Source organism: Paecilomyces variotii (assembly GCF_004022145.1).
Source record: "Paecilomyces variotii strain CBS 101075 chromosome Unknown C8Q69scaffold_13, whole genome shotgun sequence".
NCBI classification, from domain to species: domain Eukaryota; kingdom Fungi; phylum Ascomycota; class Eurotiomycetes; order Eurotiales; family Thermoascaceae; genus Paecilomyces; species Paecilomyces variotii.
Window position 1 is genome coordinate 651,816 of NW_021167152.1, and position 14,183 is coordinate 665,998.

Consider the following 14,183-nt stretch of genomic DNA (forward strand, 5'->3'; position numbering starts at 1 on the left):
GCCGCCAAATAGCTTCCACCACGAGCAGCAGCGCAATCAGAATCTCTGTGTCGCGATGATGGTGACCTGAGAAGTCCCAAAATAAAGAAGAAAGCAACTGTCGCGTAGATATCTGATCGGTCCCTTCAAAGCGTCCGTGTGAGAGGGTCGCCGGTCACGATGAAAAAGAAACAGGCCAGAAGTTCAGTGACAGGCCACACGAAAATTGAGCATTCACGTAGAACAGCAGCGGAACTATAGCAAACTCAAATCACGACTGATAGATAATAAGAGAATGACTTCCAGTGTTCCTGGAGACAAGATGAAGAAAAATCCGTTGGCAGATGAACGCGCTTCTTCGGCAAGCTCCCGACACCTCGGGATGAAAACAGAAAAGGAAATAAATAAAAAAAGGAAAAAACACAGGCCAGCACAGTCACAATGGATCTCGCATGACTTCTCCTGGTCAAGGTGGTAATAGTCCGTGGCGCAGGGAGATGGGAGGCTGCAAAATGAAAGAGAGGAGGATGGAGATTGCGAGTTCTAGATGGGGGAATGAGAGAGCCAAACGGCCGGATCCTGCGCTGGCGGTTTCCGACTCGCCGCTGGCCTTTGCGCTCCTACATACAATTGCCGCCTCAATTGCTGTGAATCAATGCACGAGCTCATCTCTCATTGTAATCTGACTGTGTACCTAAAGCAGAGCTTCCTCGTTATGCGCAAGATGTCTTGCACGCTCACATTGGACCACATATACGGTTGCCATGCCGAATGGATTCTGCAGCATTTTCCCCTGCCCCGACGATAGCATCTATATTCGCAGCTCACATCAGAAATTTCAACGCGAAGAAAATAAATATATCCAATATCTCCAATAGCAGTACAGCAGCAGATAGATAAATGATAATAGATAACATCAACCCCCAATGAAAAGGGTTAGGAGAAAGCAAGCGAAGAGTCCATAGTTATAGGGCATTTCTGGGCTCTTCACGCCAACAGATCGACATCCCAAGCGATGCTGGCACTTGAAAATAAACGACAAAAGAAAGAACTGGCCGTACTCTCCTGCAGCGTACATATGAGAATCGCGCTGTGCCAACCCGCTATCCCTGCACCTCCACTGGAACTGTTGTTAGCCAGTCGATGAAGCGTAGACGAAGATGCTCCGGTCATCGCTGGCACGGCACTGCAGCCGCCGCGGCTGCGTCTAACCACACAGGCTGATTATTCTGCGGCGGAAGATCGGAGGTTTTTTTTTTTTTTTTTTTTTTTTAATTCTATCGAGGCCATCGACGTGGCCGTGCGTCACACAATCATGGTTTTGGGGACTGTGATTGCCGCAAAAGCCTGGAGGGCGGTGTAGAGAGGCTCTCCCAAATATAAAGATGGCTGAGCAAGACCCTGAGGGAGAAGGGACAGGGAGAAGACCATGGCTCATGCTCATCTATTACTTACCTTGCCTTCTGGATCCATCAGATGTTGTTTCTTTGTCCGTTTCAGATGAACTTATTTGGGAAAAAGACGTCGTACTTATGGGTTGTTGCACCGCCAGCCACGAGGGGCACGCCCGTGCCCGAGAAGAGAGAGAAGACGCCCCTAGATCTGCGTTTGTCAGCTATGCACTCACAGCATCAGTCCAACCCAGCAGACGGGTGGTTGAGAGGTATCCGAGATTCGGGACAATGTGGCGGCGAGAAATGGCCTCGTGAGGTCTGTTCTGACAGAGGGCGCTTCACGAGATGAGCTCATTGGTAGGCCTTCCCCCCAACAACGCGGGGTTGGAGGGGAAATGTCTTTGAGCTGAAAAGAGTAATCAACTTCACAGCAGTCTGGGAGGAGCTTCGTGGTCGGGATGCTGCTCTGGCAAGGCTAAGAGCTGCTGGGGACCGCAGAACTGGCGGGGATACGTCGCAAAGGCGATCATCCGCACGCTCCTAGATTGGACGACAGCAGCTAGATAGAGAGGCTCTGGATGGTGAGGTCTCGACAGATCTGGATGCTGCCCGGCATGAACGGGTGCTGTGCGTGGAACGGGCCGCTCAGGGAGCCGCTACTGCTGGTTAAAGCTGTGATGGTTGATTGAAATCTATGCATCGATCTCCCGGAGCAGAACCAAGAGGCGTCATGGAGCTAATACTGCACGACTCAGCGTGACTAGAATGCTGCACAGACGGCTCGATATCATCCCATCGGGGTCAGTCAACCAAAGAGCGTCTGCAACGGTTGGTGGTGGAAGGCATCCATTGTTACCTTCGATCCTCCATCGGGGCGTATCGCTCAGACACCGTCCCATGATGATACATACCCCATCCCCAACCGCCATGATGGCGATGCGCAGAGAGGGGGATGACATCCGGCTGAGAGGGGCTGGGGAGCGAGCAACTGCGCATTTCTCAGACATCCACGATATCCATGGTATCGATGCAGGATATCGTCTGTCCGGAACAACAATCATGGGCCATGGTTCCTTGCCAGCAGATCGCGCAGGAACAGGGAGGTCCCGCCTTTGCTTGTCCGGCTGGTTTCACATCGACTGCTCTTGGCTCCATTCTGCATTTAATTTACTTTTCCCGCGTCTGCAGGCGAAGTTTGATGGAGATGCTAAACTGAGTCGGTACTAACGTCCCCGGTTGCTGCGACTTGCAGGCGCCATTCCGGGTCCACCGAAGGCGACGTACCCTGTACTTCCTGGCGCTGTACTCTGTGCAATGTTGCCGCTGTATAACGCTGGTTGGGATGGTTGACGGCGCTCTTAGACGCCAGAAGAGAATAATAATAGCACTGATGACATAGGGATGTTTCCGGGGGTCCAACTGTCCAGTGAAGCCAGCAACACCGGCGGTCAGGTTCCACGCAGGGCAGCTTGCGTGCTCTTGCGCTCGACTTGTTCTCTCTATCATCATATCGTTGTTGTCTTTTTCAGGACAGAAAGAGTATTATGATTACCCTACTAGGCTGCATGCAAGTGGCGCACCCGAGCTCCAGTTGCTGCAGGCCATCGCCCTCCCTGATTTCTCCTTGTGCAGCAAGTTCCACCAACAGCATTACTTGAATCGTTAGGAGTCATCTAGTTGAACTATTACCGATCCTCCATCGTCGGTGGTTTAGCTGGGGGTTGGCTGGCCGGGTCGATTCCTCGGTTACAGGATGGACAATATGGACATTCTCCCCGGCACTCCGGACGACTTCAATAGCAATAATAATGATTCTGCCTCGTGGACGTCTCTGAGACCGCAAGGAGCTGATCAGGTCCACCCCATCGTTCCTCGTCGCTTCTGGTCGCTGGTCTCGCACTGTCCCTTGCTTGGGGACGGATCGCCTGTGCCATCTGCCCCGGAGCCAACCTAAGTTTACCTACTCTAGTGTCAAACGTCTCTCGGGAAAAAAAAAGAGAGTAGAGCTCCAGACGTGTTCTAGTCCCAGTGCCCTCATCTGATTTCGGTATACTCTGTACTCTCTGCTTCGCCAGAAAAGAGGACCACACCGCAGACGCGCTATCCCGCCAGGGGCTCTGCCATCGTTTCCCCCCCCCCCCCCGAACCGGCTTTGATGGCCAGAATCCAATCTCAACCTGGTTAAAAGAACCTCCGTCAGAATACTGACCACGGAGCAAAAGGGAAAAGCACAACGGATGTCCGTCTGGGAAGTCGTCGACGGATGTTCCACTGTCTTCCAGGACCCGATTTTAACCTTCCGGCTGGCCACCCTGTTCGCTCCTTCGCCCCGGCTGCGTCCAAGGCGTATTGTATTCCCCCTCTTGGATCCTGGTGGTGGCGGTGATGCCGTCTGCTCTGCGATCAAGAAGGAATTGTTATGATTAAATGAGTACAGTATGGTGCAGCCGTCCCGAGAAGCGAGCATGCACTGAACCCACTTATTTTGTATATCCACTGCCGTGTCATATCGCCTTGGATAGCTCCCCTGCAGCCTCTCTTGGCTTCTGTCTTGCCTCTCTCGATCTACCGCTCGTGGCTCAATTACTCTAGATCTGCATCTGCACGGGTCTCTCCCCGCCTGGTGCTTGGCCTAAAGAACTACCGGGCCTTCCAGATCTGTTTGGCTGGAGCAGTCGTTCTTTCGGAAGGTCTGCGCATAGTATGCTCCTAGAGTCGACTGGCCGTTTCGCCTAACATTGATTCGTGCCGCCTACCGATCTGCTCACTACTGGACCGTTGCTCGATCATCTAGGACATATCTGGTTGCGGGCGACCTGCTCCATCTAACTACGTACGACGACCTCTTGTGCTGCCAGGGTTCTGCGGACGAAGGGCCAGACGAGGCTACCTCTATTACTGTTGGTTTCTCTCTCTCCTGACTCAGTAGTTCCTGGGAAGCCTTCTCTCGTCCGGTGTTGTCTTCTGTCCTCTTTGGAAGGCTCTGGGCTATTTTTGGCCTCCTATCTCCGCCCCTCGCGCGGCCTCGTCGCTTTCTCACATATTCTCTCCCCGCCGGGACAACACAGGCGATACAGATTAAATTAAACGGTCCTTCCCATCACTGTTGCCTCCCGTTGCGTTTTATTTCCCGTGCATTCTTTGTTATCCTAGTTTTAACGACTCATCCTGTTCCCCGTCGGCGAACCATCAATGTTTACTCCACGCTCTCGCGTGCGACCCGACCCTTGCCCTTTTCTCTTTATGCCTCTCTGGTTGGCCTATTCAGCTCAAGCCACACTCTGTTCACTCGTTCTTCGTCAGCCTGGTGTGCCTACTGGGCGCGCTCCAACCGTATCCGCGTGGAAAGCGGGAATAGAAACCCAGGGCCCGTCTTGGTGGGCTCTATAGTAGCTCTTGTTGGCCCTCTTGGTCTTTTTTACGACTTCCGTGACCCATTTCTTATTCCGTCTTTCTTCGGTTATAGGGTGGGGTCTTTTCGCGTGGGGTCCTTTGAAGTTATCGCAAAGCCATCACTTTTGTTCAGTCCTTCCGGTTTGGAGAGACGAACCCTCTCATTTCCATGCTGGGCGGGACATGTCGAGTCCACCGGAAAGGCCATGGACTGAGGAGGAGAAGGTATGGAACATGATATTCTACATCAACATGGAACCAACACCAACGATGCGGTGGTAGTTCAGGCTATGATACATACAGACTGACAGAGGATAATTTTGCCTTGTTTTAGTACGCCTTACTCACCGAGATACTCAAGAAGGCCGGCGTTCCTTCTAGCTATCTGTTCAAGATGATAAATGATCTCCGTATCTCGCCAAGTTGGACGGAAATTCCTCTGCCTCCAGGTATAGTAGTTCCCCATCTTGTTTCTGTGAACATATCATAAATTGAATTGTGACCTCCTTATCTCTCTCGAGAGAGTTGGTCCACGGATTAGATGATATCATAAGAGAATCCCCGCTGATTATATTCTTTTAAGGCCGATCCCTCAACTCCTGTCAGACTGCATACAGCATCATGTTCCAAGAGTCTTCTCCCATGCAAACGCCTTTCGGATTAGCTCCACAGGCAATATCAACAGTGCGGGCGCCAACACTGGATGCTAATACAACCAAAAAAAGACCGCTTCAACCATTAGACAGGACAGCCTTCGCCGGCCAGCGAGCTATACGGCCACGGCTACTTGGCCCCTCTGGCACGGAAGGTTCTGTGCAGACGCAGCTTACTCCAGGGCTTGAGCCAATTTCTGGAGGAGAGAAACCACCAAAGCCAAGACGTGGGAGGCCAACTAAGGCAGAGTCAGCACGACGGCAAGCAGAAGCTCAGGCACAAGGCAAAGAATACTCGTCTTCCGGAAGGCAGGGAGCAACCAGACGAGGAAATAAACCCATGCCGTCTGCTGTGGGAAGCACAACAAGTGAGGGATGGGTGATCTCACCAAGACCGCTAGTAGATAACCCAGAAACAAGAGCGACGGAGGCAGCATCAGGAGAATCTTCAGGAGCGGCTGGAACCTCGACACAGGCATGGAGAGAACGGCCCATAGAGGATACAGCACAAGATCAGACGGAATTAACGTCACCACAAGGAGAGATGCGGCCTCAAGCTGAAACGGAACGGACATTACCGTCCATACAGTCGATGCAACTGGTATTTGGGGGCGATACACCGCGAACGATTCCCGGAACTGCGGGGGTTAGGCCGCTAGGTGCGCCTCCATTTTCGTATCCTGGAAGCAACCGAGCATTTCCAAGTGTCACAGGTACGTCCAATCCAGGACATCAACAAGGACCAAGTCTCGAAGTATTAGGGGGGACCGGAGGAAACCAGGAAACAACACGACGTGAGGGTGGACCAAGTGAAAGCGGAACATGATATGTTACGCTATGCGACGTTATCTGAGCCATGTGCGACGACCCTTCAACGGCAGACCGAATAGAAAGCGATTTGCATTGCATTTTTACTCTATTTCCGACATCTTGCAAGCCAGGAAGAAGCCTGGTAAGAAGAGCGAGGCATAATTAGGAACTTTGCTCTTAGCATTTTTCCGCACATGTTATGTTATGTCTTTCAATAAGTTAGTCCTTGAGGATTTTTCGGCGGCAGGCGTCTCGTTTTTTCTACTCATATTTCTATTGTTTGTCACGCAAAGCGATATCGTCGAGCATTTTTTTTCTTTCTGCTACAGTTCAGATTACGTTGCATGTTGGAATGATCTTCGTCCCAGACGCCATTTCTCTTTTTTTTTCATTTTGCATCTGGCAGCGTGACGTCTACGACTGAACTTCCAACATTTCTTCATTGCAGTCGATATGCATGGAACAGATACGGCGTTTGCCTTACTTATTTCTTCTGTTTCCGCGGCGCATTCATTATCGTATTCTTCCAATTATCATGGATGCTTTTTTTTTTTTTCATTCACGGCCGTACCAGATTCCAGAAAGGACTTTTCCACTTCTCGAAAACATCTTTATTCCCTTTTTTTTTTATATCGGCAGTATTTGCGGGCGTCTCTTTTCTCTATTCTCTATTATCCTTTCGATTTCTTCTCTTCTTCTCCGCGCTCCGGCGCGTCGAGCTTTGTTCTATTGAACATAGGTACTCGGGTCCTGGAATGTAACATTATGACCTCCATTTTTTAACGAGGTATTATCTTTATTTCTCATGCAAGTTTTGTTATTATACCATTTATGTATATTAATCTACTGACTGCATAAAGCAGAACGGGCATAGTTAAATATACCATTTGCTATTCAAGGGATGTTTCTTTACTCTTGTTGCTATTGATTACCACTGCTGCACTAAGCGTAATACTTGAAATGCAAGGGAAGGGAAGGGAAGGAATAGTTAAATTATATTACGTCCCATCTCAAATATACCTAATAGATACAAAGTTATATGGATAATGATATAGTTAACTGTAAACTCAACAATGGAAGGGACAGAAAAGGGGATCGAAGGAGAAAGATACGCGCTCGCTCCATCTAAGTGATTATCGAAACCAAACCTGTTGGCAGATACATGCTTGCTTCCTACATTCGTTGAAAAAAAAAAAAAAAAAAAAAAAAAGGAACGGAAAAAAGCCCAGATAATTGCTTGCCAACTGATCGATCAGACGTCTCACCGTCGCGACCTATGTGGCGAGCTTCCGGGATCTGGATCATCTGGTCGTCAAGTCCCCCTCATGCGTGCAAGGAAGGATTTCAGTGTGTTCTTGCGCCTATCTTGTATTGTGCTCATAAATGCAGGTTCAGGGTGTGTGATGGCGTCTGCGGGAGATATTCCAGGCTCAGCAGTGGGAGATTCATAAACTGACTCCGGCTCCGCCGATATGACGTTTTCCACGGCCGAATTCTCTGCTTGCTCATCATCCTGCTGCGCACCTTGCTGCGAACCAAGTTGAGTCGCTATGGCGCTCAGCCCTGGTCTCGGGAAAATAGACCGTCTTCGACCGATGCCTGCATCTTGGCTAGCTTCGGCCCCTGCTAGTTCGCCAAGATCAACGTTCTTACCCTCAACTCGTCTGGTGAGGTAGACTTTGGGGTGAGTGCCCTCTCGAGCGAGCCTGCGTTTCCGAATACGCTCTATTTCTTCCCTATAGGCAGTTTCGTATATATCAATGTCTGCTGCGCCAGGGGATTCGCTGACGATCGGAACGTCGTCACTTGGAAATCCAGTGTCGGATGTATTCGTCTTTCCGAGGACTGGAATAATAATACCGCCCTGGGATTGCTCCGCATGCTCTTCTATATGTCCTGAAAATGTCGACGGTCCAATGAACAAGTAGGGATGCCCTTCTTCCAGGGGGTCCCGAGCGTGGCCGCGAGTACCTTCCATGCTTTGTTTTGTTGAGGGAGTACCAGCTCTAGAGATTTGCGAGGCAGAGATACTGCGGTTATCTTCCGACGGTTCACCAGAAATGCTTTCCGCGAATGGATATTCCCCATTGCATGGGGCTCTTCTTTTAATACCCTGAGAAGGTCGGTTCTCGTCAAAGTTAGACCCTTGCCGTGAGGATATGCTAGGACGGTCTACCCCTTTCGGTGATTCCGTCCTTTCAGAGACAAGAGGTTGCTGGTGGTAGCCCTGTACAACCAATTCACGTCCTTTCAATGGTCTGTCATAAGTGTCGAGGCTCTGGGCCTTGGTGGCACCGGTGAAATCCATTCCGGGTATATCAAGGTCCTCTTCAGGCTCCATCGAAAGAGGGGGCTGCACAAAGTGAGATTCAAATTCCGAACCGAGAATACTCTGCATTGGTGGTCCTTCCTTTGTCGGGTCAAGGAGGCGTTTGAATTTTTGAACAGCTTTTACCTGCAATACAACAGTTAGCTTAGCCAGACAGAGATGATGGGGTGGACAACGTACAACTACAAAAAGGTTGTTAATATTCTTGGTGATAGCCTCGTTCATTTCCTCTTCCGTCGGAGGCTCGATTACGCCGGCTGTGTTCTCTTCTTCTGACGGAAGAGGATCTGTGCCATTCTTTGTGACCCACGGGTGCTCCTTCGGACGGTTAGCCAAACTTCCCCTGCATCGATATTTGAGGACCTCACTCGTAATTCTTGCATCTTTATTCTCTTCTTTGGGTCCTTTTCTAAGATCCTTGACACCAGATGCTTAAAGTTTTCGTCGGTTTCACCCTCACAATCCACCTCGTCGTTTCTAATGGACTCATAGAGCTCAAATATGCTATGCTTCTCAAAGGGCAGCCGCCCATATCGAAGACAGAACAGAGTAACACCCATTGACCAGATATCTGTTGCTCGGCCGGAAACGTCTCCATGCTTCACAACACATAGCTCTGGGGGAAAGAACGCGGGGGAGCCTGCTGACTTCGCCGTATACATATCGGAGTCTTTCTCGAACATCTCTGAAACCCCGAAGTCGACCACCTTTAACACATCGTCACCTGTCAAAAGACAATTATCCGGTTTAATGTCCCGATGGACGATGCCTTGAGCGTGCAGATATTCAATCCCTAATATGAGATCGCGAAACCAGCAGCGGCAATGCTCGTCATCGTAAGGATCAGCTCTCTCCTCGAGCCCTACCTTCATGATGACTCCCTTTTTGCACATTTCCATGACCATGTACAAAGAATCTTGGGTGGGGTCATCAAGCACCTCTATCAAGCCCACAAGGTTATCGTGATGTAGCTTCTTCATAATAGCGATTTCTTCTCGGATAAGATAGAGAGGATCCTTGCTCTGTTCATCATTGAAGTCCGTCCTCGGGCGCCTAGGGCCACGGGGTCTTCGCAAGACATGGGATTGCGCTCTTTTACGTAGTCGTGACTTGGAGAACTCTTTGACTGCCTGCAATACATGGTATGTCAGCTAACCTGAGGGTTGAACGGTCCAATTCCGCTTATATTGAGGTAGACGTCCTGTCAACAGGGGGGCAAGGGGGCTCACATATTCTTGTCCATATTGATCTACCGCAACGTGAACAGCCCCAAAAGAGCCCCTCCCAATCTCCTGCTTAATGACGTACTGGTTGATACGGTGTTCTGATGTGCCATCATCTTGGCTGGTGGTATACTCCGTGTGGGCATCGAGAGTTTCCTGTCCAGGCCCTTTGTCAGCTCCTCCAATTCATGCTGTATAAGGCTATTTGTGGTTAAAACGGACCTTTACACGGCGTGGAATTGAAGGGTTGGCGCGACGTGGTCGTCGATGGCTCTCATACGAGGGAGTCGAACTGAAGAGTCCCAACACCAACAGTCAGCCGCAAGTCATGCTAATGTGGGAAAGGGAAATGGTAATTGTCTGTGAACTGGGTGAAGAATGCCCAGCCCGGACACACAACGGGTAGATAATTGCTAGGGCTGCAACATACGCATATCGGATAGGCTTTGGAACTCTAGAGTGTCCGTCGTCGATCAAAGCGCCCTGGATAGGATGCGGGACGGGATCTCGCTGCTGCGCTGGGGGGCCTTCGTTGGCCATTGAACTGCGGGAGCAACCAAGCTGGCACTGCTAGAAGGTTCGCCGGGCGAAAGAAATTACTTGGAAGAAGGGCTGGAGAGTTTCCAGCTGCGATATGGGCCAAGCTGTTGTACTCAGCTCAGATGGTAAGGCTGAAGTGTGGGGAAGATACTTAAAAGACAGGCCGATCGAAGGGTGCACCGCCGGAGACTTTCTCGGTCGGATTGACTCCCTCCTAGTCTCTCTAGATAATATTAATCCCGTGGAGGGACTTCCGACCGAGTCAAGCTTTAGTGAGAAAGAGTTATCATCTATTAGTTAGAGACTTAGAGTAGACCAAGAGCTGTCTATCGATAGACTAGGCGCCCCTCCGCTCAACGTGTTCTCGACTTCTCACCGCCCACGGGGACGCCAGTTGCACACCATCATTGTTTTCCTATCCAAACCACTCCCAGCTCTTCTCGAGATTCTTCAGCTACCGTTGCTGGTGCAATTATCAAGGCTGTCCTCGTTAATTTCACCGTTGCTGCCATGACTGTCTATTCCTTCTACATTTTCGACCGCCATGGTAAACACATCACCCCTCTGATTCCCCGCTGCCCCCCTGAATGCGACTTGGTCGAACACGTGTGCTAACCCGTGTCGCAGCGGAGTGTATCTACAGTCGCCGCTGGCTTTCCCGTCCAGTGTCCATTGGCAGCAAACCATCGCGTCCTACGTCTGAGACACCTGCTATGAGCAATGGAGTGGCCAAGAGCCCCGGACACCCTCCCCGCAGCGCGGATGACGATGCCAAACTGATCTTCGGCACGGTCTTCTCGTTGCGGAATATGGTGCGCAAGCTGGGTGGTGAAGACGATAAGTGAGACTCCTGTTTCAGCAAAGCTTTCCTGGTCAATGCGTAAAAAGGATACAGCTAACATAAACTTCTTGTTACTAGTTTTATTTCCTACCGCACCAGCCAATACAAATTGCACTATTACGAGACGCCTACAAATATCAAGTTTGTCATGCTCACAGATACGAAATCACCCAGCATGCGCATAGCCCTCCAGCAGATCTATGTCAACCTCTACGTAGAGTATGGTACGTTCGATGTGTCATGTCCAGATAGGCGTCTATGTTCACATGCTAACTCTTCGCTTTTTTCAGTTGTCAAGAATCCACTGTCACCTATAGAGCACCCTGGTGGAGTTGGTGTCAACAATGAGCTTTTTGAGGAATCCCTCGAACAGTTTGTGGTATGTGCCAGTTAGCCTGTTATTTTCCAGGACTTTCGTTCTTCAAATCGATGACTGATATCTGACTGTTTTGTAGACTCGGGTGCTTGCCTAAATGCCTCTAGCAGCACTTCCACCGAATACGCTTATGCTGGTTACAGCATTATCATTCTCAATATCTGTGCCAGCGACATAAGATCAATATGTTCGAGTCTTAAAGAAGGCCCTTGCGAGCTGAGGCGCGAAGCACCTATATCGCAAGTTCGCTCGTCGCCCGTAAGCACTCTCACCATTAACCCTGCGCTGCGATTCTTGTTCCGGACGCATGAAAGGATATCCAGAGTCTATGCGATGGTCAGATGGGGTATCCCGTCGCGTATGTAAAGACGGTGAAACGACCGCTCAGCATCTTCAATAAGTTTCGTCTTTTTGGAATCTGCCGTGATGCCAAAGGATCAACTATTGGACTCGGGCGGCAACAAGCGTCATGACCGTTATGACCGTTACCCTTATGGGCTTCCACGACTATTTCCTGACCAATAGCGCTGGATTCTGGTCTCAACATTCTATGGGAAATATCATGTTTACGAACGTCAGGAAGTTGGAAATATGGATTCCCTGTGTATGTCCATGCCATCGTTTCGAAGCTGTCGACATACTCATCAGCAAGGCCAGTCTCTTTGACCCGCGGAAGCGTCAAATCCCGCACCGGCCTTCGATCACAAAAGGACAAAGAAAATATTTTGGGGCCAAAGTCCACCATGAATGGTCCGCACGAGCGGAACTCCATACATGACAGGGGAGTCGTTTCCCCTCTGTTCGATACTCCTTGACCAGTCGATGCCGCATGTCGACGGGGAGAAACTGCTCACCTACTATTGGACTGGCGGCAGTTCCCGCGACATGGATAACGAACGTTTGTGTTGGGATGACAAGGGTGTTTCATCAATGCCTGTCTAACTAACAGGATAGCTTTATAATCGGGGACGGGGAAGATAGCAGCAAAATCAAGCTTTTGAAAAGTTATCTGTTTCCAGCAGTAGTACAATAGTCCTACGCAATCTTCACATGTCTCCTAGAGGATAACCACCTACATTTCTCCTACAGTTCTCCTCAGGATACATCGTTGGCTCACAGCACTGTTATGACCAGTGGCGTGACCTCATCTTTTGTACACGTAATGCGAGTACGAAGTACTGTAATCTACTTAAGTTGACAACACTTTCCCATTGGTGCTGATTTGTCATCGTCCATATTCGTTGGTCTATACACAATCTACCTTATCTAGTACTGTAGGCAAGGACCTGATTCCGATTGCTTATTAGAATCATCTTGCCTTCATCTCTGTGCCTTCGTGTCAAGAACAGAGCGGTCCTCACTCCTTCGATAAAAACTGAGTACTACACTGGATATACCCATCTTACAGCCAAGAAAAGAACATCAACCCTATTACATCAACAGAAAAAAAAAGCTGAAGGGAATAATCAAATTTCCCCCTCCAGCCTCAGATACCTAGTAGGTAAAGTATATACTACCATACAGGCATATACATAAAGCATATCTAAGCAAGTAATTATATATTTAAGTCCGTATTCATATAACCACAGTGTGTACTGTATGTAATAAGAAACGAACCAGGAAATAACTACTCTTCTCCCCCCTTCCCCGGACGCGGATATTTTGCCAAGCAGTCAGTGGAAGTTGAAAACAGAACGAAATTATAAATAGTTAAAATGTCAACATTCGAAGAAACAATGTAATTACTGCTAATGTTGAATTTGATGCTCTTTTTTCCGACTGATATATGTACTTTCTCCTTTGAGCAAATGCTGTGACGAGCTAGATACTGACTAGTTAGTAACTGGGACAGCTTAGTTTTGAATTTAAAATTTACTGCTTATGAGCTTGTGAGATAGGTCTATGTATGTATGTATGTACTTTTTTTTTTGGATTCTTGCTGCTGTTTTCATAACGGGATAGACCCTGTAGGTGAGAGATATTTATTCACGAGTATGTCCGCAGTTATGTTGAATGGAGGGGCTGGACGTTGCTAGTTAGTTAGTTAACTAGCTTGTGTCCAGCCTTGTATAATTTCCAGTTGCACTCGAGGTTATTTGGAAAATTAAATCCATTTACTTCGGAATCCGTAGTAATTTCCTGCCAATGCTAGAGAGTAAGGAAGTATTATTTGCTCCAGAGCATTGTTGGTCGACTTGTGGGGCACAAATTGACCATGCGAGCAATAATAAGCAAGCAAGTAGCATTTTCAGCCACAGCAGAGCAGCCGCCGATTGCTGTTGTACATACTCTATTGCACATACTGTGCGCCCTGTTGTACTGTACAACTACAACATCTCACTTCATCCTAACTACTACTGCGGTGTAAGACACTTCAGATAAGTGCCCCTGCAATTTGTACTGTAGTTCCTGAAAGCAAGGGGACTAAGTTCCCTTGATATGCGGCAGATTTCAAATCCGACTACCTTAACTTTTTCATTTTCTATGCAAGCGCCCCCCCTCCCAACGGTTAAATTCAGCTTTTGTGCGACATAGGGCGTCCAAAGATAGCTCTCTGTGGCTGATAGACTATTCTTGATAGGTTTTATTAATCGATATGCGGTTTCAGCCGCAGTTGTGTGTATGTACCTAAATGGAGCTCGTCC

The 14,183-nt window shown here is 49.1% G+C and overlaps 4 protein-coding genes across 4 annotated transcripts; 2 read left to right on the forward strand and 2 right to left on the reverse strand.

Moving 5' to 3' along the window:
* Positions 1 to 2,821: 2,821 nt before the first annotated feature.
* On the reverse strand, positions 2,822 to 4,202 carry C8Q69DRAFT_99970 (hypothetical protein). Its single transcript, XM_028634266.1, has 2 exons — positions 3,388 to 4,202; positions 2,822 to 3,333 (listed from the first exon to the last, which is right to left on the reverse strand). Exons 1-2 carry the CDS (start codon positions 3,838 to 3,840, stop codon positions 3,043 to 3,045), a joined length of 744 nt encoding a protein of 247 aa, XP_028482128.1. The 5' UTR covers positions 3,841 to 4,202; the 3' UTR covers positions 2,822 to 3,042.
* Positions 4,203 to 5,387: 1,185 nt separating this feature from the next.
* Positions 5,388 to 6,245, forward strand: C8Q69DRAFT_447674 (hypothetical protein; the record flags this gene model as incomplete). Its single annotated transcript, XM_028629225.1, has 1 exon — positions 5,388 to 6,245. The coding sequence occupies one exon, from the start codon at positions 5,388 to 5,390 to the stop codon at positions 6,243 to 6,245; it is 858 nt and encodes a 285-aa protein (XP_028482129.1).
* Positions 6,246 to 7,439: 1,194 nt separating this feature from the next.
* Positions 7,440 to 10,607, reverse strand: C8Q69DRAFT_479405 (calcium/calmodulin-dependent protein kinase). The gene is made up of 6 exons (XM_028631436.1): positions 10,212 to 10,607; positions 10,004 to 10,073; positions 9,788 to 9,937; positions 8,927 to 9,688; positions 8,739 to 8,876; positions 7,440 to 8,684 (listed from the first exon to the last, which is right to left on the reverse strand). The coding sequence occupies exons 1-6, from the start codon at positions 10,319 to 10,321 to the stop codon at positions 7,542 to 7,544; spliced, it is 2,373 nt and encodes a 790-aa protein (XP_028482130.1). The 5' UTR covers positions 10,322 to 10,607; the 3' UTR covers positions 7,440 to 7,541.
* Positions 10,608 to 10,727: 120 nt separating this feature from the next.
* On the forward strand, positions 10,728 to 11,716 carry C8Q69DRAFT_99756 (Longin-like domain-containing protein). The gene is made up of 4 exons (XM_028634265.1): positions 10,728 to 10,868; positions 10,949 to 11,162; positions 11,241 to 11,386; positions 11,453 to 11,716. The coding sequence occupies exons 1-4, from the start codon at positions 10,832 to 10,834 to the stop codon at positions 11,554 to 11,556; spliced, it is 501 nt and encodes a 166-aa protein (XP_028482131.1). The 5' UTR covers positions 10,728 to 10,831; the 3' UTR covers positions 11,557 to 11,716.
* Positions 11,717 to 14,183: the final 2,467 nt, after the last annotated feature.